This window comes from Elephas maximus, chromosome 1 (assembly GCF_024166365.1).
Source record: "Elephas maximus indicus isolate mEleMax1 chromosome 1, mEleMax1 primary haplotype, whole genome shotgun sequence".
Taxonomy (NCBI): Eukaryota; Metazoa; Chordata; class Mammalia; order Proboscidea; family Elephantidae; genus Elephas; species Elephas maximus.
Window position 1 is genome coordinate 214,259,371 of NC_064819.1, and position 27,081 is coordinate 214,286,451.

General features: G+C 39.8%; 1 protein-coding gene across 5 annotated transcripts in view; it reads left to right on the forward strand.

Moving 5' to 3' along the window:
* PHACTR2 (phosphatase and actin regulator 2) overlaps positions 1-27,081 on the forward strand; it is a 337,195-nt gene that overhangs the window by 267,727 nt on the left and 42,387 nt on the right. For 4 of the 5 annotated variants that reach the window (XM_049902589.1, XM_049902579.1, XM_049902612.1 and 1 more), the window contains 6 exons: positions 1,255-1,335; positions 6,700-6,858; positions 11,621-11,860; positions 16,029-16,563; positions 22,689-22,891; positions 24,438-24,594. In XM_049902589.1, the coding sequence (XP_049758546.1) occupies positions 1,255-1,335; positions 6,700-6,858; positions 11,621-11,860; positions 16,029-16,563; positions 22,689-22,891; positions 24,438-24,594 (1,375 nt within the window). The remainder of the gene's footprint in view (positions 1-1,254; positions 1,336-6,699; positions 6,859-11,620; positions 11,861-16,028; positions 16,564-22,688; positions 22,892-24,437; positions 24,595-27,081) is intronic. The other variant, XM_049902599.1, reaches the window with a different exon arrangement.

Genomic DNA, 27,081 nt, shown 5'->3' on the forward strand with positions numbered 1-27,081 from the left:
CCAGGATTTGCAGAGTATGTGTCCAAGGGTCGGAAGCTTAGGGAGGGCCAGAAATGTAGGCCCGCCCAGCTACCCAGTCTCCACCAGTGTTCTTTTCCTTCTCGCCAAAGAGCCCTAGACTCCTTCTCTAGCCTTTTTCTGCTGTGTCAAGTTGCTTTTCTTGAACAGAGCATCTGGAGGGAATAGAATACTTCAGAACATACTCTGGGGATTAGTGACTTAAAGGAGTGCATACCTTCTTGCCCCCTGGAAGTGTGGAATGGAGCTAGCAGTTGCATAGACGTGTAGAACTCAAGAACTCACATTTTACACATATAAAGTGAATACTTTACCCTGGTGGCGTAGCGGTTAAGTGCTACAGCTGCTAACCAAAGGGTTGGCATTTCGAATCCACCAGGCACTCCTCAGAAACTCTATGGGGCAGTTCTGCTCTGTCCTATAGGGTCACTATGAGTCGGAATCGACTCGATGGCACTGGGTTTGGTTTTTGGTTTTTAAAGTGAATACTGCCACTGAGGTCCCACCCCTGAGCTCCTACACTCCCTTTTAAAGTTGTACCACCAGGAACTTAGATTTCTTCCAGAGGAAGGAAGCCTCAGTGTTGCGAGTCCCATCCCTTTATGTATCTGTGAAAGCTGCCCATTCTTAACTCGTTTCTCCATCCTTCTAAGACTTGAGGTTTGTCAGGGGATATACCAGAACACTCTAGAATTTCTGTGTATGGCAGGGAAAAGAGTTACAGACTTCCCATGTGTTAGACTTTTGGAATAGATGGTATAAGAGAGAAAACACCAGAAAAGTAGTTTCTTCTCTCTGGGATTCAGGTGGGTCACCTGAATATTTACTGGAAGTTTTTTAGGTAAGCATACATATATATCTTCTACATGCACTGTGCCTCCATAGATGCATATGTCTTAGAATGCGTTATTATTAAAGAAAGGTAGATTTCAAAGTGAGAAGTGACCTGTATGCTCTATAGTTAATATGAAACAATATGGCTGGCTTTTTGGCCAAACATCATCATTTGGAAGGCCAGATATTATGGCCTGGCTTCAGATCAGCGGCTGGAGTCACTTGCCCTTGTTCTAGCTGTATTGATTTGGCTCCAGTGATACGCTTTGCTGGACCATGACAAAAACTGGGGTTTGAGTCCTCAAGTGAACAGAATGAATGTGCTCAATTCTACTTGGAATGTGTTTCATAATTACTTCAAGCAATGACTTGATTCTTACTTTTGCTTATTCTTTTTAAAAGTGTTAGAAAGGAAGATATCCACAAGACAAAGTAGAGAGGAGCTGATAAGAAGGGGAGTTCTTAAGGAATTGCCTGATCAAGGTGAGGAAATTAATCATACATTTAAAATAATTTGATCCTTCATTCTTTGATCTTTCTTTCCATTTGCTTTGAATTTTAAGATAATGGTCTGTGGCAGATAAAGCAGGGAGTAACGCACTCCAAGATTCTTGCTTTAATCTATAATGCCGCTGTGGGCTGTGGAGAATCTGAGGCATTATAGGAAAGAAATTCAGTGAACTTCCTGGTGAATCCTTCACCATATGTCATTTTAAACCCACAGCTTTCCAAAGGCACATTTGGACTAGACACGTAGATAAGATACAAATGCTTACATGGTTCCTTCTCTTCTCTGTTCTTGAGCTTCAGTCTTTCCACACAAGTTAGCTCAATTGACTATAGGCAAAGTTTTAGCACGGTTCATGCCTTGTTTGTTTCTTAAGACTACCAAGACAAGAAAACAGAGAGAAAAGAGATGGTAAACATGTTTCTCATCCTGTACACTCTATAATACACTCAAATGTATGATCAACAAGGCATGAATGAGCAAATGAAATTACTTTGCTTTATGAATTCTCTCAAGTAATTTTCCCAGTACTGTTCCATTTTCATTTCTCTGAATCTAGTTGCCTCTCACCGTTTCACTAACAAGTATTATTTTCAAATATTCTTTCCTTTTACCTCTAATTTTCCCTTTTTTTAGCTAGCTTCTCAAGGGGGAATCTTGCTCAAAAAAGACAGGATTAGATACAAACTGAGGTTGACCCTCAAAAGAAGACACTAACATTTGTTATTTCTCCAAATAATGCCAAATGGTTTTCATTGCTCCCACTGCTATTAAAGCTAAAGGAAACTTCCATTGCAACATTGTTGATTTATTGCATGCCTTTTTTCCTCTAATGTTTGCTGGGGTAAAGCATTATTATTATTCTTCGAAGGAACAAATAAAATGTTATTAATTTGGAATTGAGAAATTAGTACTTCTCTTTTCCTGATATATTTTCCTTGCAAAAAGCTTAACAGTTTTTGGCATTCACTATTTATAAATCCAAATAGCATGGTTTTTACAAAATCTGAATAATTCTGAAGTGGAACTGGGATACACTTTATTGTTTTTACTCCTACTTCAAAGAAAACAAGGGAATCTGGACTGAATAATACCATTTTTCTTGCGCCCTCACAGTTTTAAGTATTTTATTTCAATTTCTGATCTGTCAGACTTTCTCACTATACTTTAGGAATGAACTTTCTATCTTTCTTTTCTGTCTTCCCTAATTTCCTATTACCTTGAAGTGATTTATTTCCTGTCTGGGATGTTTGGGAAAAAAATGCATACCCCCAACTTTTTTACTTGAGGTTGGGTTTGCAGTATCAAAATTCATCTCCCATCAAATCTCTTCAGAGGCAGTGGAAAAAGTACATATCCAATCAAAGGTGAGCCCTGATCCATCAACTTTATGGAATGGGCCGATGTATTTTTTTGGCACCCTCTATTAGGAAATACTTTAAAGAAAGAAAAAAATGGAAAAACTTATGATCAAAGCTATTAATGAGCTTTAAAGAGAGAAATTAGAGGTACTTTTTTCCCAATTAAAAATTATGGGTAGAAAAAGATTCCTTTTCCCAAAAGTAAGTAGCAATGCTCAGTTTAAAGAAACACTTAGTATTGCTGGTTTTTATTCTGCCTAACTTGTTAAACTATTTGTATGATAGATTATAATTTCTTCAGCCAATATGTACTCATTTCCCATAAATCTGGCTCTGTTTGACCTTTTCGTTTAACATTTACAGCTGAATATTAAAAGAGCTAAAACATGAAGAGAACTAAACAATTTTAACCTAAACAAAATAGGTTTAATCTTTGAGAAGTCATAAATGACTGACCTTTCCATGTTTTGAACGGACCCCATATAAACCAATTCCCTTCTAGTTGATTCCAAACCATGGCAACCCATGTGTGTCAGAGTAAAATTGTGCTCCATAGGATTTTCAGTGGCAGATTTTTCAGAAGTAGGTCACCAGGCCTTTCTTCGAGGAGCCTCTGGGTGGACTTGAACCTCCAACCTTTCAGTTAGCAGCCAAGGGCATTAACTGTGTGCAGCACCCAGAGGCTCCAGTCCCTATATAGAACTATAGAAATCACCTAATGTTTGAAAGGTCCTGGAAACGCTTATTGTGAGTAGTGTCCTTCCCCTTTTCAACCAAGGACTGGAGAAAATAGTTTTCTGTTGTTTTTCCAAAAACAATTACCTTGAGCTTTTCGGTCTGTTTTTAGCCCTGAGGCTGCTGCTCTTGGTGATAACCTCTTCTCTTCTGCCAGTGAAGACTCATTCCTTGCCTTGATCTTCTTGACCTTACCTTAGCTCTTGACAGGCCTTGTCAATTATGCCCTTTACTTAGTGAGCCAGATAGATTTATTAAATCCTTCCAGCTAGCCAGAGCTTGACCTCACCCCATCCCACCCCACCTCCTCATACTGAGGTATTATTATTAGTCATTTTTAGGTTATCTTTCTCACAGCAGGATCTATCTTCAGTATGAAAGTTCAGTGATTTATCTTCCTTCTGTCCTGAGAAGCCCATGCTCTTAGTCTAAGACTTGCCCTTATTTTCTGGCTCTTTCCTTCCATCTTTTCCCTTAGCTTTAACATGACGAATTATAGATGTTTTTGCCTATCTGCCCTCCTTTCTAACCTTTTAGTGGATCACTCACCTTTTGTCATATGTGATTTTTCTCCTTATATCAGTTCCTCTATTAACTGTATCCCTGATTTTCACCCGTTTTCTATAAAGAGATTAACCCCTTCAAACACTCTCATGCTTCTTATTTAACCACTATTTTGTTTTTTGTGTTTCATCTCTTGATTTACTCAACTCTTCTCTGAGTTTTTTCTTTGCATGTAAATGCTCCTATATGACTGGGCCTGGGCCGCCTTTTGTAATCTGCCACCTAGTTCAGCCTTCTTTTATTCTGCTTATATTTTCCTCATATGCGTAAACCATATCAAAGACTTATTTTAATTCTAAAACAACTTTCTTAATACACAAAACTAGAAAAACCTTTTCAATATACTTACCAATTAATTAATAACTTCAGTCTTCCTCTGTTTATTCTTGAATTTCTCCATATTTATCATAGACATGTCTCCTTTTTCTACGTTATTTTCATATGCACTACATTTATTTCATGCATCGAAATAAGTATCCTTCCTCATTATTGTTTCTATTGTATGATAATCCATTTGTTCCTTATGCCACAACTATTTAATTTTCTCTCTGGCTTTTTTGTTCTAAATTTTAAAAATGAGTTATTTAACTCACTAAAGAATTTTAATACAATAATGTTTAAAATAGAATTAAAATGTCATGTGTCGTGGCTTCAACATATTTTTATCAACAGCCGAAGTCAAAGAAAACCCACCGATTGCCATTAAGTCAATTCTGACTCACTGTGACCCTGTAGGACAGCGTAGAAATGCCCATAGGGCCTCCAAGGCTGTAATCTTTACAGAAGCAGACTGCCACATCTTTCTCCTGCTGGAGTAGCTGGCAGGTTCAAACCATCAACCTATCAATTAGCAGCTGAGTGCTTAACCACTGCACCACCTGGGCTTCTTCTTTAAAAAGCCAAAGATAAGTTAATATTTGGTAACTTAAAAACCAAGGATTTTTATTTTTAAAAAATGTTTTTTTTTTCTGTTTTGCTTGGAACTTTCTAGTTTTACTTAGTTTTTATTTTTCCTGAGCTCAATATTTATACATCATATTATAGTACTGCCCCCACCCCCCTTTTTTTTTTAACAGCTTAGGATTCAAGAATAGGAACCAAGAGCCTTTTGGTTCCTTTTTGGTTTGACGTTACTCTAAAAAATTCTTACCTTAAAAAAAAATAAAATAATAATTTTTTTTTATTACTCTAAAAAATTCTTACCTTAACTTATTTGAAATTGCTAAGATTTATTTACAATGATATTGCCTTTAATTATTGTTCATTTTAATTTCATACAGGAATCAGATTATAGGTACTTGGAAGTTATGTGACTAAGCAACAATTGCTTTTTTATTCTGAGCATGACATTACTCCATGATAACGTATTTTTCTTAAGTCATGCCTGTTTTGGTCAATAAGACCAGTGGATTTTATTGTTGAGTCAAAGCAATTCTATCATATTTAATGGAAATTTGAGGGATGGTCTCTGTTTTATAATGATCACCAAAATAGATATACTTAAAAATTACATAAAAACAACTGTAATTATGCATTTCTTCAGGCTTGCTAAGTTGAAGTCTCTGTTTTTCTTGTACAATGGTGGCAACCCTCTTAAAATTTTCTAGATACGAACTAAGGGTAATCTTCTCAGGCATCACTGAGTTAAGAGTTTCTGCGAAGATCTCATTCACTATTGAAACCGACAGAAATTATGAAGATTTGGAGATTAAAATTAGTCGTTTAACATTTAGATGATATATTAGAAGTTTTGGAAACCCTGGTGGCATAGTGGTTAAGAGATACGGCTGCTAACCAAAGGGTCGGCAGTTCGAATCCGCCAGGCGCTCCTTGGAAACTCTATGGGGCAGTTCTACTCTGTCCTGTAGGGTCACTGTGAGTCAGAATCGACTCGACGGCACTGGGTTTGGTTTTCATTTTTGGTTATTAGAAGTTTTATTTTCTGCTGTGGTTTTTTTAAAAAATACTCTATTTTTTCATGTTGTTTTATGTAATGTTTTCAAATAATTTTTAGGCCAATCTAAGAGTTTTTGCTAGTTATATATAACAGTTTAACTGAATATTTTAAAATATTTTCCCAAATAAGAAAATGAAAATAAAATTGCCTTGCTACCATGTTTTCTCTGAATATACAGTTGCAGTTATATCACTGTATAAAGTTGCACATAATAGATGTGGTATGGCCTGGAGACAGTGGTGCTTGGAGATGTTCATTTTCTCCCACTAATTGTTTGTATGTGTAAGTACATTCCATGTTATTTGTGTATTTGCATTCACTGTGTTTTTGGTGTTAAAATGTTTATTTCCTTTTCCAGATTACTCCATTCACCGTTCAGTTTCTGAATGACAGAGAGACTCATAACCATTGACTTCACCAAAACCTAAGAACAAAAACAAAGAATCTGCTCCCTGGGATATTTTATAATTAGGATAATTATTCCTCTTGTCTGGAGATGGCAAGTGGATAGCCCCAATATAGCTGCTTCCCCCCAAGACTAAGGATTTACTAGCTCTTTTATTTGAATAAATTATTTAGTAAAATAAAGTAAAAACAGTACAGGATGTCTTGATCCCAGGAACTGAAACATGAATCCAAATCGAATAATCCTAGTAACTGGAAAACGGATTTTTAAGAAAACCATCAAGGTAGACATCTAGGTGTTTCTTTCCGCATTTTAGATGGAGACGTAACAGTTAACTTTGAAAATTCAAACGGGCACATGATACCCATCGGAGAGGAATCCACTCGAGAGGAAAATGTAGTAAAACCTGAAGAAGGTAATGGCTCTGTGTCTGAAAAAACACCACCTCTGGAAGAAAAAGCAGAAGATAAGAAAGGTAAAATAAAGAGAAACCCCCATGTATTTTACTTTGGTACAGCTCAGTGTTGAGAACCAGGTCCTAGGCTTCTAACAGTGGCTCTAGAAGCACAGGTTCAAGAAAGATACAAGTGATGAGTAGTGAGCAGAAATATGGTTTCTTCAGGTAGATTCATCCATTTTATAAGTACATGACATAATTTCTTATTAAAGAGTTTTAATGAAAGGGAATAATCAAAGGGGTTACCTCCTCAATCATCAGAAATGTCTGAGCATATTATCCTTTCCCCAGGAGCCCTTTCTCAGGATCTTGTAAAAGAAGCCAAAAGTCTGAATATCTTTCTCTGTTGGCTAGATGTAGCTCCTGTGTGTGTTAGCATGGAGGAACATAAAAACCCAGAGGGCTCTCTCAGCACAGCCCTCCCTCTCCAATAGTGGGAACTTGGCCGATGGCATCCACACACCCAATATTATCAGTTCCAATCCAGGTTCTAGACATTTCTGAGGGAGACCCAGGAATACTGCCTGAGATGCCAGGGACTTTGGCTTCTGTCCTTGGCTGATTGCCACAGCCTGTGCTCTGTGACTCTTGAGCAACTGGGATTTCAAAAACAGCAGAAGGGCTCAAGCTTCCTTAGAGACCGTGGTTTCTAGAGTAAATATGCTACATTAGATTGAGATACCTACAAAATACACGTCTGTCAAGGACCCCACAGCCACAAATTTTTGGTCACTGGTTGATTAAATCCCAACTTTACTGCTGTTACATGCACGAACCTCTTACTTACGCAAGCCTGAATTGAAATTCCCTCTGGGTTGGACTTTGTTGGGAGATTCTAGATGAATCAATGCAATGTAGAAATGAATCCTCAGGAAATACAGTATCTCCTATCCTATGTACGCAGTTTTTGAGTTGGATGGCAAAAGTTTGTCAAACCTAGCTTGGATTCTAGAACCATTTTGAGAACTCTTAGAAACTACGAAAGCAAACTTCTTTTCCTCTGTCCTAGGCTCAAATCCTCCAAAGATAAAGGGAATTGAAAGCATTTGATGACCCCATTAAACAGACATTGTAATTTAAAAACCATCTTCCCTAGAAGTCCTTAAGCACTTATTTGTACATAAATTAGTCTTTAAAATGTTTAAAAACCCCTATTAATAACCCGTTGGAAATCTATTATTTTGCTTTATTCAAATTGGGCCTTACTAATTAGCCTTGTTCATTTAAGAACTCTGGTTATGCTTATGAACACTGATTGTGAGAAATTAACCAATACTTTAATGATATTATTCCTAGACCATAAAGAGAAAGTAGATTTAAATAGATTGAAGGGGATTCAATTGAAAATACAAATGCGAGTAGTGATTTTTTTTTAGGTACAAATGTCCTGTCTTGCCACAGTGTTCAATTTCACATGCATCTGTGGTGTGTCCCTGGTGCAGCCTTTTCACACTCAGAAATCACATCCTTCGTTATGTAACAGCTATCTTCTGTGCTTGCTTGCTCAGTATGGGGCATCAGTCACTGGTCTGGCCAGACTTCAAAGGAGGAGAGTCCCTTATCAGCCTGATAGAAAGTTGCTGACAGTTTTTTGTTAGTGAGATCATCAGGGCCTTGATGTTCTGAGAAGAAGGTGGCAGACTTCATAGATCTGTGGATATTTGAGAGGCATTTTTGTTTTCTTATTCTTTACTTAGAATGATTACATTCACTTTTCTTTGGTCAAATAAGACAGTATCTCTCTTGGCTAGTCTGTCCATAGAAAATGGAAATACTGGCGTGCCACACTAATAACGCAGCAGAGCTGCCCTCACGTTGTGTGGACAGTGAGCCACACCAATAATAAGGAGAAGCACTTGGAATCCAATTCCTGAGTAAAAATGTTATTCATAATTAATCTAACAGTATTATGTTACATAAAAAATACCTTATAAACAAAGGTAACAAATTACTTCCCTGGAAAGACATCATGTGATTCTGAAAATAAGTTCAAGATCCATTTTACTTCTGCCCCTCTTCTGGTTTCATTCCCTGTGTGGTCTCATTACTGAGGAAATGCACCGTCCCATGGCAGGGAGAAGGACCCGTGCAGTTCTGTGCTTGCTCTAAGTGGTGTTGAACTAACGCCTTCATGTGGTGGAAGGAGCCAAACCTGGAAGTGCAGGGAACATCTGTTTTCTAGTCTGTATTGTTATGAACATAGTATCCTTATCAAGCTAGAATGAATAGGCAGCTCTTTCTTGGCCTGGTCTTGAAAAGCTAACACTCCTATACACAAATCATAAGGCAATATTAAAAAACATAACTTGACTTAATTTAGTACCTTCCAGGTACAAGTGTTTTTTTTTTTTTTTTTAGGTACAAGTAGAGAGTTGGTTTTTTTGTTTGTTTTTTCTGCTGATTTGTGTAACAATAACTATCAGCCAGTCGGTCGCTTTCATTGAATAGCTGAAGTGTTTATACATTGTGTCTGATGGAATATAAAATTTCAGACAAAAAGAGTCTATAATTTAGCCAGAATAACGTACTGAGTGTGTGTATGTACACACATAGACCCTGAGGGATCACCGCAAAGGAAACATAAACATTGGCAATATGTTGAATGCTCTACTGAGGATTGGTAGAAGATGTAGAATAAGAGTGAGTGTCCAGTGCTTCTCCAGGGAACCACCAGTTTTTGCTCAACATGTTCATTTTCTCCCCAGCAGGGATTATCATCCCAACTGTCATAGGAAAAAAAAAAAAAGACTGTCTCCTCCTGCCCAAACCCAGAAGCTGGATTTTTTTGAGATATAACTTTAGAATTTAAAACCTTAGGCAGGAAGAAAAAAGATCCCTTGGTGATATGTCATGAAGGGAAAGAATAAGGCGTGTCTGTAGAGTTTGTAGTATGAACAAGAACTGAGATGCCTGAGTGCTGCAGCTCAGGTTGACTCTTTGGCTCTCACCATGGACAGGTGTTATTGGGCTTGATCTCCAGGCACAGTAGTGAGCTAGGGGCTAAAGTGACAAAGATGCACATCATGAAGAGGCCTCAATCCTACCTCAAAAGATTGGCATTTCAATGTATGTTTATTAAGCTTTACTTCAGATGTTTTAGGTGTATGTAAATTGGTATTCTCAACTCTGACTTCTGAGATTAACTTGCCTTCTGGTAGAGACCAGGTGAGTGAAGAGAACCACTACTGTTCTCTAAATGATAACCAGCTTAGTTGAGGAGAGGACATGTATGAACAGACAAAAACACAGAGTAGCCTCTGATAAACGTTAGGTAAGTAGCACAGTCAATAAGTACTAATAAGTTCAGAGGCAGGAGAGTTCAACCTGGGCTGCAGTGATTGGAGAGGATTTCATGACTGAAGTGAGATAAAAGAGAATGTTTAAAAAAAAAAAAAACTTCATTGATCAAGTCATTATTTATGGTAATTTTATATGTGGATTGATGGGGGTATGGTAAAAGGGAAAGTTCTTACTTCACACTCACTAAGAAACTATATGAAAGAAATACAGTAAAACCTGTGAGAGCTGAAACTCGATGGGACTGCCCTGTTTTTCCAGGTCTCACAAGTTTTCCACTGTTAAGAAGCTGCAGCGTTACCCCTTTTCTGTCATTCGTTTTAGTGGAAGATATTTGCATTTTCCTTCTCTGACAGGTTTCTGCCTTATACAGGTTCCGGCTTTCGCAGGTTTTACTGTAACAATAAAATGTAATCCATTCCAGTGTTAAAACCCTTTCTTGGAACATTCAGAAATGAGAAGACACATCCAGTAAGGGCTTATTCCTGTCTTAACACTGTCATGTTTTTTACTGTGTTCCGTTTTTAAAAAAATGCTGCTTAGCTTTTTGGACCAGAACAGTATTTTAGTATCTTTTAATTATAACCAGTCAGTATTAGAAAAAAAAAAAGAGATGTGAAAATATGAATGAACCTTCAGCAGTCTCCACTTTCAATAATGAGAGATTAATGCTACTTCCCATCCAGTTACGTACAACCTTCTCAAAGGCTTCTGTTCTTAGGCATGATTTTTTGTTTGTTTGTTTGAATTTTGACCTTTGTCTTTTTAAAAATTGTTATTTGTACTTACATTACAAAACTAATTTTTTTTTTATTCCGAGCCCTCTATAACTATGGTTATGACAGTATTTGAAAAGTTCAGAAGGAGTTACTCTAAAATAGAAGCCACCCTGTTACACTGAGAGAACTCGAGAACATTTTAATAGGTGAAAGCAGTTCATTCTTCAGTGCATTTGTACCTCGCTTAAAAGATTCTACAGAGTCTACCTCAGCTTAGAAAAGAATTGATTTTGACCACAGTGAGACTGAGTACAAATCCCTTTCAGGTTGACTGGGCTTGAGCCTCCCTGAGAGAACAGAAGCCTCTTGGGGAAAGTTAGGTAGGTAATTGTCTGCAAGAATGAGTCCAGTCACTGCTGCCTGTCGGTCCGTATCCCCCATCAGTGTGTCTAACATGCTAATCTTCCGTCTCAGAGGCCTTGCCCTTTTGCTTAACTACTAAACTTGTTCAGTGCAGTAAGCACAGATTCAAGGCTGTAATTGACCATGAACTTGTTATCAAAGTGCTTGGGGGACATACCCCAGTTTGGCTTTTAACCCATGTTTTTACCCCAGACTTTGCTCTCTCGGGTACGTAACTCTGTGCTGGTTCCCAAGGGCCAAGCAGCTGTGTGTTTTTATCACTGTTGCCATGTGTCTTGTTCTTCGTATTTTTATGGTGTGTGTCTGTATCGGTCTGCTTCTGTTCACTTTCTCATTTGTAGAGATCACTGAAAACCACCCTGAAACACCGGCAGCTCCTGCTCCACCTCCTCCAGCTCCTGCTAAGCCTAAACCCAAACCTAAACCCAAAAAAACACCTGTGCCTCCAAAAGGGGCGGCAGCTGGAGCGAGCCACAAGGGTGATGACGTGCCTCCCATTAAAAAAAATACCAAGGCTCCTGGTAAGCAGGCCCCTGTCCCTCCACCCAAGCCAACAAGCCGAAATGCGACCCGAGAGGCTGGTGAGTATGCACCCACTGTGCTGTGGGATTGAGTTTAGAGTTCTCAGCTCTGGGTTGGGCTAATTGTTTCTTCTAGGGTGACAGCCTTTTGGTGTCTTTGGACATAACACCCATGGACTCAGCTTTCACACAAAGAATGCCCAGAAAATTCCTTTGTTGCAATCTCTGCCACATCATTTATTTTTGGGTGAATATACTATGTCTTAAGAAGCCCTGGTAGTGCAGTGTGTAAGCCCTTGACTGCTAACAAAAAGGTCAGCAGTTCAATCCCACCAGCCACTCCATGGGAGAAAGATGTAGCAACCTGCTCCCGTAATGATTACAGTCTAGGAAACAACATGGGGCAGTTCTATTCTGTCCTATAGAGTCACTGTGAGACAGAATCGACTTGACAGCAATGGGTATAATATATGTTGAGTTAGCCACTATTTGCTCGTGAGACCTAGTCGAAGGTTACATAGTGCCTGATGAATGACGGTGATCCAATAAGGCATTATTTAGACATTGATAGACTTCTGCCTGATTGTTTATGGGTGGCTGTTTAGCTTGGGTTTTCTTTCAAATTGTCCTGGGTTTGCACATTACAAGGTGACATTGTATGGCGCAAATGGTTAAGCAGTCAACCACTAGCTGAAGGTTGGCAGTTCACAGCCACCCAGAGGCACCTTGGAAGACAGGCCTGGCGATCTGCTTCCAAAAGGTCACAGCCTTGAAAACCCTATGGAGAGGTTCTCCTTTGTGACACATGATTACCATGAGTCAAAATTAATTCAACAGCAAATAAAAACAACATCATCTTTGGCATACTTGCTGGATCTTAATTTCTTAAATCTTTCCACATACATAGTCATATCCCTACTGGTAAATGACAAAGGGTTTGTACCACTTGGTTTACTTGCAACCATGTGTGATTATTTGGTTCTACCCCACCGCTTTCTGCTACAGTCAAAACTATTTCAGTGGAGTGTACCCTTCCCCCCAGTAGACTTGAGTTTGTTATAAGGAAACACATCCTAGTGGTGGAGTTACAAATTGCTATTACAAATCACCAGTGATGTTTTGGTGACCTACAATAACTTCGTGTAATGTATATCCAGCTTTCCTTTCAAATCAGAGATGCTTAAAGTGGACCCCGCACTATCTTGTGAAGCGGAATAAAAATACCTCCCACGTCATCCAGCTTTTAAAGGAGCATTAAGCAAAGTACACATGCTGACTGGCTTTTTTCCATTAGCATACACATAAAAATTTTCCTGTGGTGTAGCAAATCTTATTTTCCTTAAAATTAGCAGAAATCTTCTAGCAATTAGCTACCAGGATTTGCCTTGGTGTTGATCTTTTTCTCCTCATAATTTATACCGATAATGCCTAAACTCAGAGAATGGCTTAGGTGACAGTATAACACATTCTGAAATGCAAATAAATGTCTCCTTCCCTGTGTTTCCTTCTTGCTGCCTTTGACCTTTACCGTCTGGGTCTCCTCTAATAAGCTCTAATGAAATGTCTCAGAGTGATGTCCTAGCGGTGCCAAAGGACCATATCCTCAGGGACCAGCTGCCCTGACATGTCAGCATCCATTCTTGTTGGTATCTGTGTGTGCTTCCCAGACTGCCTACCAAACCCTGTGAGTGGTGTTTGAAGTGAGGCGTGCACTGATAGGCTTCTTAAAGAAGAGCCCCAAACTGTCACCCTGTCTTTGGGAATTAATGTCCCGTCTTGCACAAACTGTCACACTTCCTCACTCCCCACATGGTAGTGGTTCACTGTTGACTCTGAGCTTGGGCTCTCTCTTAACTTCTTTCAGAAGAAAGCTAGTGATTAATGCCAGGGCGAGAGAGAGCTTTCATGAGAGATTTTATTCCCAGACATTTAACTTGAAGGTTTATTTATAGGCTCATGATGTTCCTAAGAGAATAGTACAGTCATTTTATCCATTGTATTAAGAGAGGCCTGACTGGCCCTTAGTCTGAATAAAAATGTGGCCTTCTAGACTGTAACTACCACAGAGAAACGGGTTGCATTGAAGTATATCAACAAGCCTATTGTGCAAGCGTCTTTTTTATCAGATACTGATGATAATACTTGAGAATCCTATAGATATTCCTTTGGTAACCACTTAGAACATGCGTTGTAACTTTGTTTCATTTGAATAATGTTGACCTTCTGGAAAAGTTAGTTCAAATATAGCTCTTGATTTTCAGGCAAATATTTTAAGTTCTTAACACTCTACCAGTTTTAGATTCTTCCTTTGTTACTAAGTACAGACCTCCAAATGACCACGTATCTTTGTAGCACAATTCACCTGCTTTGCCATGAGGCAAGGTAAAAATCTCCCCTTTATACATATATATATTTTTGTTGTTGTTTTTTTCTTTCTTTCTATGTCATTGTTACAAAGTGTATTAGCGCTTACCTCTGAAGTGGTATCGTTTCTTTTTTAAACATGACTTTAATTCAAGGTAACAAGTAATGTAGTTGATTTCAGCAATGCACACCAGTTTAGAAGATACTTAAAGAAAAATATATAACAAGGCTTGGATTTGCACTTCAGACATTGAGAAATGGCCCCTTTTCCTTCAACTGGGCTAAGATTAAACTTCGCTGTTAGAGAAGAAAGAATTTTCCAAGAAAATTATTAGAATAGATAAGGTAGAAAGATTGTGTTTGGCTTACCTAGAAAATAATCGAACTTATTCAGGCACCAAATTTTTAGCGCCTTTGTTATGAAAAGTAAATTTAGAGTGAGCTTAGATTGGAGGAGTAAGGAGTATGCTTAATGTGGTTGACTTGTAAGCAAATGAATATTGTTAACTGTAAAAAAAAAAAAAACTGTTAACAGGCTCAGATTCTGGAGATGAGTGGGATTCTAGTTATTAAGTGTGCCTAAAATAATAAACCCCTCAGACCATAGAAAGATGCCTCATAAGCCTAGACCTTGTCATTAATTCAGACTGGGTTCTTTAGAATATCTGAATAAGAGAAGTCTTAAATCGCATTGTCTATCCTTTATTTGTTCTTCATTTCTTGACCCTCCCAATTCACTTAACTGGAGGTAAGTTACAATAACATTTCTATGCAATGTAGATTGGCTCCAAAAATTAACAACATATTTTCTAGATAGTTCTGGAAAAGATCCTTTAACCCATCGTGAAAAAGAAGAAACATACAAAATTATAACAGAAGAAGTAATTAGGAAAATTTGTAGATCAGAAAGGTTATAAAACAAAAGAGTATTCTCATAGGAGTTTATTTCCTAAGATAAAATAAAGAAAGGGATAGTTAGCCTTTTTTTCTTAGAAATTGTCGAGTTGAAGGTAGTCCTATCCCGAAACAGACAAACACACCAAGGAGACCTCTGATGAAAGATCTCCTTGGAGCACAGCAGTAAGGAAGATTCAGTTTGTGAAGGTGAGGGCCAGCCAGAGGAACTGAGAGGGATGTTCTTTTCCTTCAAATTATAACAGCAGAACCCATTTTGACTTTTTTTTTTAAAGGAGTACTTTTCTACCTTTGGTGTTTTGGAGGGGCTTTGTCACCCAGACGTGGCCATGTGTTTTCACTGCCCTGTAGCCACCCCAGATGGAAGTACAGGCCAGCACATTGAGCTACAGTGATAGCTGGTTTGGAGTCTACTCTTATAGTAGCAGAATAAGTGAGTTTGCTTTTGACCCAGAAAGGAGCTGGTGGCATATGCCCCAGCCTCTTCTGAACGTGGGCTCCACCACCATGGCTTGATTCCCAGAAGAATGTCATAAAACGTGTAGTTCGTGGTGTCCCCAATTGTTTCCTGTAACCTGTTAGCTACTGATGTCTGCCCTCCACTTATCACCTCCTTTCTTTAAAGCATAAAGGACTTTTTCAGGTGACTCATAGGACAGAAAGCTGAGGATTTTCCCACCCAAAGATGAGAGGAGGAAGAAGACAGAGGGCTCTTGACTCATAGGGTTTTGCCATAGGCATCACTTGCTCCATTCCAGATTGGAGGCGAGGAGGGCAGGGAGGGAACAGAAAAAAAAAACATTATCACTATAATAAATTACTCATTTAGTCAACAATTTTTAGTTTTAAAGGGAATTTTGTAAATGTCATTGACAGTGGCAACACAGTTACTTTATTTTAAAAAAATATGTTCTTTTATTTTTAATGTAAAACCTTTCTCTTATTTTAGCTGGTTCCTCTCATTCCAAAAAAACAAGTGGCCCCAAAGCATCCACTTCACCATCTACTTCGTCCACCTCATCTCGTCCCAAAGCTTCCAAGGAGATAGTTTCTAGCAAAACAGGGACAGTGGGAACCACAAAGGGCAAGAAAAAAACTGGCAAGCAGCCAGCCTCTCGACCATCCTCAGACACAGCCACACCTGGGACATCTGATCTTAAAGGGGATCCTTCAGAGACCAGAGCCGAGAGCCTCACACCCGAGCAGACTGTCCCTGGGACCGAGGAGCAGACCACAGGCAAATCCAAGTCCATGGTCCCTCCGCCCCCCGTGGCTCCACCACCTTCTCCCCCTGCTCCTTCTCTTCCTCCTGAGGATCAGTGCGTTACTCCCTCAGACACTCCCGTCGTCCTGGTCAGCAATGGGGCTGACCTGCCTGCCTCTGCCATAGACCCAAGTCAGCTTCCCTGGACTGAAGAGCCAGCCAACAAAGCCATTCTCCACTCAGGCACTGGCTTAAGTGTCAACAAAGAAAATGCAAAATGGTGAGTTGGGGGCACAAACCCCTATTCCAGCTGCATTCCAAGTGAGATGAGTGCCAAAGATGACTAGGCCATTCTGTTAGAAATGCAGGAACCTCATTTGTTTGCATTTATGATTTAATCCAGTGAATTTTAGGTAAGCGCACATGTACTCCAACCCTTCATTTTCTAGTGTGCCCCAGGAATGGGCTGCTGGAGAAAATGACATTTGTAATGCTGAGAAACACTACTTCACATCTGTTGTTTTCAAGGACATTTAGAACCTGCTTCATACGGCTCAGCAGTCCTTTTTCTTGTCCCTAGCCAGTTCCCGTCTCCTTCTTTACAGTGGTTATTCAAATATTTGCCACTTGTGTCCAGATTTCTTTCCCACATCTGCCCACCTTCGTTTCAGTAAGTTTCTTTGCTTTCTCCTTCTCCAGGAAAATAAAGACCATCAGGAAAGAACTCTTTGAAATGGCAACTCCTTTTTTCTCCAACCTTAAAGTGTTTGCCTTTCTTGCTCACTCAATTCCCGACCTAGCTGCAATGTCATTGCCTCTATGAAGCCTTCTAAGGTTCATCTAGGCAGAATTGGTTATTGCCCTGATGGCCCTTCTTTTCTACCTCTTTAGCAGCCAGAGGGGACAGTGGTGGTTCTGCACCTCAAGCACAGCCACTACCCATCTGTCAGTGGAAGCTTGCATGCTGCTATGATGCTGAACAGGTTTCAGCAGACCTTCCAGACTAAGGCAGAGTAAGAAGATAAGCCTGGTGGTCTGCTTCCAAAAATCAGTCAGTGAAAACTCTGTAAATCACAACAATCCGATCCACAACCAATCATGGGGAGGCACAGGACCAGGCGGTGTTTCTTTCCATTGTGGTTGGGGCCACTATGCACTGGGGGCGGACTCAGCTGCAGCTAACAACAACATCTAGGAAGCAGTACAGCGTCTGGTATGCCATAGACGCTTAAGAAATATAAAGTGAGCTAAGAAGGTTATAGGAAAAGTCAGCCAACTTTAATATAATGGAAGCAGTATTGTAAAGGAAACAACCCTGCTGCTGGATTTTATAAATAGAATATAATGTAAGGTAAAAGATAGTGGCCAAGTGGTCTCAGTTTAGTTTGAGAAGAAAGCCAAATAAAATGGGCTGAGGAACTTGACATTGCCTTTGCTGGCCCCACCATCATCCAGGTACCCAAGCCAGCAACCTGGGATTGGCCCTAGGGTCTTCATTCTCCTCCCTTCCCTGCATCTGATTGGTCACAAAGTCTTACAGTTCCCCTGTCCCACAGGTGTGAAGGGGGGGCTGTTGGAGTCTAGTAAATGTAATAACCAATTCAATCTAGAGAAGATTTGGAGCTCTTAAACTTAGCCTCCTCTCACCTATTTCTAAGAATAAATCCTAATCCATCAAGAACTCTAATAATTTAATATGTTCTCTTAAAAAAATTTTTTTTTTTGTCTTGTTAGACTTTTTTAAAAAATGTACATTAACTTAGCTGGTTTTGGTCAAGAATAAGATATTATCAAGTTTATTTATTTAATTGTTAATAATCATAACTAGCATGGAATACTTCTCTAAAACAGTTACTATATTTATTCCTGTTTATTTATTCCTGTTTATAGATGAGAAAAACTGATACTGAGAGAGGTAAGATAATTTGCCCAAGATTACCCAGTTAGTAAGTGTCAAAGTCACCAAATTTCATGCTCTGAATAATTTTATAAATTTTCTAAAGCAGTTCTTTCTACCTTTCTCCTATTTCTTTTATTTTTTTTTAATCATTTCAAGGACCATCATCTGAAGGAAAGCAATGGAAAGATAAATAAGTAAAAATCAAATCATAAATTTGTTTTATTTGAGTTTAACATTTTAATAAAAGCTGTGGGAAAAGAAGATATTAAAATGAATGGCTGTCATTTTTTTTTAATATCTTTTTTTTTTTATGGGAAAAGAAGATACTAAAATGAATGGCTGTGGTGACCTTAATACTTCTAGCATATTGTAGATACCTGCATTTAATTATAATGAACATTTTCCAGCATCAACCTTTAGAACTGAATGTTCGTTCTTTTGGCATATATACTTTTACTTGTCCTTGGTGTGCTGAACAGCGTGCTAAGCACCAAGGATACAAAAGTGAGCAAGAGAGGATAATAGAGTATTTTGTACCAAAATATTGTCCAACATGCTCAGGAACCTTAGGGGGGAATATAGGAGAGCTAAGTCATGAGCCGATTGGTACAGGTTGGAGGTATGCGTGTTTAAGATGAGGTCTGGATTTTGGGGAATAGGTTCAGTGCCTGGGTTTATTGTTCAGTGTACTAAAGAGCAAGGTCCGTATAAAGTGCTTTGTTAGATAAAGTCTTAAGCACTGCAAGAACTCATAGCCAAAGGTCACTTGAGTGTGTGCAGTTCATCTCCACTATTTATGAAACACACTATAGAGCTTAGCGCCCTGCTACATCCTATTGCTCTGGAGTCGGTTCCGACTCATAGGGACCCTGTAGGACAGAGTAGAACTGCCCCATAGGATTTACAAGGCTGTAATCTTTACAGAAGCAGATTGCCACATCTTTCTCCTGAGGAGCAGCTGGTCAGTGCAAACTGCCAACCTTTCAATTAGCGGCTGAGTGCCTTAGCCACTGTGCCACCAGGACCCCTTCATGCTGCATGCTGGGGGCTTAATCACAGTCTTCAGCCAAGTCTGTGAGAAATTGTCAGACCAGAGAGGTGAGCATCTGCTCTCCATTTCCGCAGAGACTGTGATCACAGGGAGCGGGCTTAGGAACATCATTGGACATTGAGGATGTTGTGAGAGATTTTCCTGTCAGTCAGAGTGGCTATAATGCCTTCCTAGAAGAGGTCAGAGAGGTTTTCTTCTCTGTGTATTCTTCAACACAGAAATTTAAATTACCTTTTACCCCACAGGACTGGCTGTGTTTGCTCTTGAATGAATGAGCCTGGCATAAGTAGCCTCTCAAAATTTCCTCCAAATTCTTTTCCTCTTTAAGTGGGTATTTGAATTAGAATTTCTGGATCTTAGTCACTTGCTTTACTTAGAACTCTCCCTCAGTTATGTTTAGTCAACTGATGTGTGAAAATCCTGTCATTATATAAAGAGGCTTCTGTTCAGAATACAAATATCAAAACTTCAAAGAGAACAAATGGCTCTGTGTAAAAATATCTACTTCTGTTCCCATATCACAGGGTAGTAACTATTTGGTGACTTCTCTTCATTGGCAGCTTCATTACTAACATATGTATCTGCTGTAATTTAAGGCAGAAACTAATACAAAAAAAAAAAAACCATTGCCATCGAGTTGATTCTGACTCATAGCGACCCTATAGGACAGAGGAGAACTGCCCCACAGAGTTTCCAAGGAGTGTCTGGTGGATTCGATCTGTTGACCTCTTTGTTAGCAGCTGTAGCACTTAACCACTACACCACCAGGGTTTCCAGAAACTAAAAAGCACCTATTAAGTCTATATTTAATAGATGGACTAAGAGTCTAAAATCAAGGTTCTAGTTTGGATTTACCAGTTTGTTTAGGCAACTCACAAGGGCCTTCGTCGGTTCCATGAACCATTAGTTGTTTACTCTCCTTATACTGTTGCTGTTAGCTGTTGTCAAATTGGCCCAAACTCATGGTGACCCCATGCACAGTGGACTGAAATGCTGCCCTGATACACCATCCCCGTGATACTTGGGAACTGGACCATTGTGATCCCTGGGGTTTTCGTTGGCTGATTTTCAGAAGTAGATAGTCAGACTTTTCTTCCTAGCCTGTCTTAGTCTGGAAGCTCCCCTGAAACCTGTGTAGCATCATAGCAAAATAAAGCCTCCACTGATAGATATGGGTAGCTGTACATGGGATGCATTGGCCAGGAATCAAATTGGGGGCTCCTGCATGAAAGAAGAGAATTCTACCACCACTGACCCACCATTGCACCTCACCTTTGTACGCTAGAGCAGTTGTAAGTGGGAGTGTAGGCAGAGCAAATGATAAGATTAAAATAATGATCAATATAATAAACTAGTGAGTAATAATAGGAACAAATTATTGTTATCAGGTGCCATCAAGTCGATTCCAACTCATAGAGACCCAGTGTAAATACCAGGGCTCAACTCTGAGGTGTCTTTCATTCTGTTATCCAGAATGTATTATTAATTGGTATATCTTTTAAAGGAAACCCTGGTGGTATAATGGTTAAGAGCTATGGCTGCTAACCAAAAGGCTGGTAGTTCGAGTCCACCAGGCATTCCTGGGAAACTCTGTGGGGCAGTTCTACTCTGTCATGGCTGCTAACCAAAAGGCTGGTAGTTCGAATCCACCAGGCGTTCCTGGGAAACTCTATGGGGCAGTTCTACTCTGTCCTATAGGGTTGCTTTGAGTCAGTAATCGACTCAACGGCAGTGAGTTTGGTTTTTGTTTTTTAATCTTTTAAACAGGCTGTGGTCACCCACAGTGGCAGACTATTCAAACAAGAATGGCCTTGTTTGCCAGGGTCAGTTGACTAAAAATCCACTCTGGAAATGTTTTCCTATGAAAATAGATCTCCTCTTATTTAAAGTGAAATTTCATATTGCTTCTTTAAGAGCAAGAATTTATGCCATTGGCTTTTTCTAACAGGTGAAAAATACAGAATTTTGAGAGTACCTAGGCTTACAATTACAAAGCAGAATTTTTAATGCCTCATATTCTGACAACATTTACCTGTTTTCGTGATTCAGCGAACTTTTTTTCTTTGGTTTTCCGAGTAGTCAGAACAGCAGGTACGTGTTATACACTAAATAGGCTTTCAGAAGTGTGGCATCCAAACATGCGTGCTTCTATTTACTTTAGAAAGCAATTTGGGGATCTTCTGTGTCATAAAATGAAGATTACATTGTTTCAAATACATTTTTATATAAAGTTATTTTTTATTCTAGTCTTTGAAAATTGGTAAACTTTGTATCATATTCATAGTAACTTTCTTAACCAGAGATTCTTACTAAGCTAAATAGAAAATTGTTGCATCCTTACCCATCACCTTTCTTCTGAAGAGTTCATTTTGCTTTCATACTTCCTGTCTTACGTTATTCATCTAGTCCCATGAGAGGCAGTTTTACAAATGGGGAAACTAAAGCACAGACAGGACATGTGAGTTTTGACTGCTGACACACTGGCTGTGATGAAAATAGTATTTGTTCACATATTAATGAAAGATGTACTTTCTATGCTGCTGCTGGGGTACAAAACAACATGAGTCCCACTTATTAGGGAACTCATAGAGGCTGAGCTCACTACCCATCTGTCAGCTGTCATACTGTAGTGGCTTGCGTGTTGCTGTGATGCTAAAAGTTATGCCACCAGTATTTCCTATACCAGCAAGGTTACCCATGGTGGATAGGTTTCAGCAGAGCTTTCAGACTAAGAGACTAGGAAGAATGGCCTGGCGATCTACTTCCAAAAATTAGCCAGTGAAAACCCTATGTATAGTATGGGCTCAAACATACCAATGATCATGAAGATGGCACAGAGCCGGGCAGCATTTCCTTCTGTCATACATAATGTCACCATGAGTTGGAGCCGACTCGACAGCAACTAACAACAGCAGGGATTGAGAAGGCAGGCAAGTAGTAGGTGATGGAAGGGTAGCATGCCAAGTGCTCTGATGGGGTTGTCTTCCGGTCACCACGGGAGCAGAGAGGTGGGGCGAGGAACTAGACGGAAGGCCAGTGAAGTATTCTAGAAGGAGCTGAAGCTTTCCCTGGGGCTTGAAGGGTAATTAGGAGTTACAGGTACAGACAGAGTCAAATGCTGAAAAGCTTCTACCCCATTCTTTCTGCTGAACCTTCAGGGCTGTGAGAAAAATTCATTTGCAAAATGTAGTTTGCCACATTCTGTACTAAATATATTATTAGACGTCATCTAGTCAAGCCTCTTCAGTTGACAGATACAGAATCTAAAACCTTGTGGATTAAGTAATACAGCATTGCTCTTCCATTTCAGTGACTTTGACTAGCCTGTACCTGGCTTCTGCTGTCCCCAGCCTGAAGGATGCCCATGTAACTAGAGCTCCTTCTGCTGAGTTGGTGTGGTCCTCCGGGGTTGCTCTGAGCTTCACATCACCCTGTGTTTTTGTGCCTTTTACAGTTTCACAACCAAAGATGAGCTGGGGAAGGCAGCACCTCAGCTCCTGATTCCTGGGTTGATGGAACAACCTTCAGAATCCTTCAGTGCCCTGGAGGATGAAGGTCAGAGGGAGTACCAGGCCAATGACTCTGATTCTGATGGGCCTATTTTGTACACCGATGACGACGAGGAAGAGGATGAGGACGAGGATGGCAGTGGAGAAAGTAAGACTTTTTTCAGGGAGTAAAGAGAAGCGTAGGTCGTGGACAGAAGCAGCTGAGTTCTAGACTCAGTTCTGGGCTCTGTACTGAACTTGTCACTTTGGTTGAGCACCTCACGTGGCCTTCCTCAGTTCCATGAGCCATAAATCATCTGCTCTCCTTATACTGTAGAGCAGTTGTAACTTGGAAATGTATACAGAACTTTTGGAACAAAAGCAAGTATCTGATGTTTTTCCTCATCTTCCTTTCTCAAGATAGAAACGTGTATTTTCTTAGATTTAGCATGTGCTTTATGGGCCTTTCTGGAAGATGATTGCACAGGGCACGTCAGGTCTATGAGGTGGTTGTGCACGTTTGTATTTGTACAAAGAATCAGAGCCGTCTGATGATAGAGGCCTTTCTCAGAGTCATCAAAGATGGCCCTTCCACCTGGGACCATGCTTGAATGAAGAGCATCGGTACAGGAGTTTGATTACTTCCTGGAGGTCTTTGAGAACTTTCACTTTTGTACTGGGGTTTAAGGAAAGGGGAAGGAGCCCTTGTTGCACAGTGATAGAGTGTTGGCTGCTAACTGAAAGGTCGGCAGTTCAAACTCACTGGTGGCTCCATGGGAGAAAAGACCTGGCAATCTGCTCCCATAAAGGTTTACAGCCTAGGAAACCCCATGGGGCAGTTCTACTTTGTCATATAGGGTCACTATGAATCAGAATTGACTCAATGGCAAAGAAGAAAGAGAAAGGAGGGAGGAATGAATCAAGAATGACAAATGCCTTTTAAGAATTAAAAGTAGGCACTCATCCACAATAAGTAAGATGGTATGCCTTCTAAGAAGTAATGATTGTAAAGTGGATAAAGCCACCCATTTCTTTAGGGATTAGAAAGGTACTGTTTTGTTTGGTTAGGTTTGCTTTTAACTTCTGAGCAGGATAACTTGGCAAAGATTCACTATGAGATTGAATTTATAGATTATGAAAAGTTATTGCTATGTTAGTGATTTAACATCATTTTGTCAAATTCCTTCTACTTTTTTTTCCTGAGCAAAAATGAAATAAAATCATTATCATCCATCTGCTATTAGCTATCATCTGTTGAGATCTGAGGAACTCCTAGGTAGTTTAGGATTGAAGCACTGGCATAAAATGTAGACTAGTTGCCAGTGAGGAAGCAGATGAAAAGGATTTACTATTTAGTGTAAGTAAGAGCGTTCAGTTTTTAAAACTTGAAAGAAGAAGCATTATGCAATCAGTAATTTCCGTCATACTCCATCTCAGCAAAATGAACTTCAAATATCACTTCCCCAATGATGAAGTGATAATTGCAAGTTTTTTCATGGTGCCCCAACATTTTTCAGAAGATCTTTTAAAAATTGTTCTTCGGTCTTCTCAAAATGAACTACATCCAACTCACAACTTTTTTCCCTTCACTTAATTAAAATTCCATGTGGATAAAGAATTTGGTCTGGGCTTCTGGAGAGTCCCTGCCACATGTAACCTGAGCGCCACTTCCTAAAAGCCTCTTTCTGTGTTTTTCTGCCTGTTGCTATCCTCAGGTGCTTTGGCAAGTAAAATACGACGAAGGGATACTCTTGCTATCAAACTTGGCAACAGACCATCTAAGAAAGAATTAGAGGACAAAAACATCTTGCAGCGTACATCTGAAGAAGAGAGGCAGGAAATCCGACAACAAATTGGAACCAAGCTAGTCAGGTAATTGCTGAACTGTTGGTAGAGCTCTAACTAATTCGTACTTTTCTCCCTCCTGCTGCTGCAGTTTCCTATCTGACTGAAAGCTCTGTGAATTCCTCGGGCACAGGTGTACTTAGCCTGTTGGCTGGTCTTAGAAAGCTGGTGTTGGATCGTGAACCACTCACAGAACCTATGCTTTGGTCCAGCTCACCAGTGGCTTCCAGGTCACCGAAGTCTAATCCTGGGGTTGGCAAACTTTTTTCTGTAAAGGGTCAATTAGTGAATATCCTAGGCTTTGGTTGCAACTACTCAACTCTGCTGTTGCAGCATGAAAGCAGACATAAACAATGCACAAATGCACATGGCTGTGTTCCAATAAAACTTTATTTGCAAAAACAGGTGGCAGGCTGAATTTAGCCTGTGAGCCAAAATTTGCTGACTCCTAGCCAAAGCCATGGACTCATTAGCATTCCTGTGATTGCCATGAGGGTTGTGAGACTGTAGAGATATTAGTTAGCTCCCATGGCCTTTTCCAAGCCAGGTAACCACAGCCACATATTTAAACTTCCCTTTTAACTTCAAATAAATGGGTCATCTGACTTCTCTTCCTGCCTCCAACCATTGTGTGGTATTTCTGTTTTGCCAGTTACAACTTTGGAATTCCACTTAGCTGTCAGTAAACAGTAGGCAGTTGCCATCAAGTTGACTACTAACTCATAGCGACACTATGTGTGTCAGAGTGCAGCTGTGCTCCATAGAGTTTTTAATGGCTGATTTTTCAGAAGTGGATTGCCAGGCCTTTCTTCCAAGGCACCTCTAGGACTTGAATCTTCAACCTTTCAGACCTATAATCCTTTGATAGGCAAACAAGCATGTTAACCATTATACTACCTAAGGACTCTTTATTTAATAAAAGATGTTTCATTTTACTCTAATTTTCAGCCATCAGTGTGGGCACATTTAAGTATCAGTTATTCTACTGAATTTTCTCACTCTGTGTAAACAACAAAAAAAAAATGCATAAATTGAGAATGTGAAATGGTCTGGAATACCAGAGCAGGATTTGGAGGTGGGAAGAAACTCCTCTCCTTGCTTGGAAGGAGAAGACTTCTGAGACTGAGGGTTGGTGCGTAGTGGTTCTAGAATCCATTAACAGTTTTTCCAGAGGGAGAGTAACCCCGTAGGAGAACTTCTTATGGCTGAGATGTGCGGGAACATAGCCGAAAGCAGCTCTGACCTCTGCCTAATGGAAAAAGCTCAGCCTAAACTGGTAAAAATAAGGAACCTAGGAAGAGGCTGGTGGGTCCTCCCAGCTCTCAGACTCTTCAGGACTCTGGAAGAAGTGTGGTAAGGGTTTACACTGATGGTCTCCTTCTCTCTCAAGTCCTCTCGCCTCATACCTAAACTTTGACCATGAACTGCATCAGAAAAGAACCTGCAGAAATAAAAAAAGAGCTCAAAGGGATAACAGCTTCAAACTAGAAAGATCTTACAGTTCTAAACATGCCATTTTACAGAGTAAAAACAAGGGAGAAAAATAGAGATCAGAGAGATAAAGTGCATTTCTCTAGGACATGCAGTTACTTAGAGGTATAACCAGGACTGGAACTTCGCTTCTGGGCTCTCAGACACCCTTCTTTGTTTTATGCTGTCTCCTATTTTGTATTTATTACACTGTATGTAAGAGAGTATACGCTTCTGGGTGTTTTGCTTGTTTGTTTTATTGCCCTCAAATGAGTGTCTTAGTTACCTAGTGCTGCTATAACAGAAATACTACAAGTGGATAGCTTTAACAAACAAATTTATTTTCTCACAGCTTAGGAGGCTGGAAGTCTGCATGCAGTGTGCTGGCTCTAGGGGAAGGCTTTCTTTCCCTGGTGGCTCTGGGGGAAGCGTTCATTAGCTGCTGTTTCCTAGTTCCTTGGAGATCTCCATGTGGCTTGGCATCTGTCTTCCTCATCTCTGCTTGCTTATTTAATCTCTTTTCCCGCACTGGGTTTGGTTTTTTTGGTTTTCTTCCTCAAAAGAGATTGACTGAAGTCAAACCCCATGCTAATCTTGCCTCGTTAACATGACAAAGAAAACCCATTCCAAATGGAATTATAACTACAGGCATAGAGGTTAGGATTTACAACACATATTTTGGGGGCGGGGGGGGAGGGGAACACTATTCAGTCCATAACAATGAGTTTTGCTGTAAAGAAGAATTTAAATCATTGGATAAAATTTGCACATATACTATTACCTTAAGAGATAATGCAAAATAGAATGTATCCCTTAAAAACAAAGAATATCATCATAGTTTATTATGTTGCTGTTGTTTGTTGCCACTGAGTTGATTCCAACTTAGAGTGACCCCATTGTGCAGAAAAGAACTGCATAGGGTTTTTAAGGCTATAACCTTTCAAAAGTAGATAACCAGACCTGTCTTCTGAGGTGCCTCTGGGTGGGTTTGAACTGCCAACTTTTCGGCTAGTACTCAAGCACTTAACTGCAGCACTCAGGGGC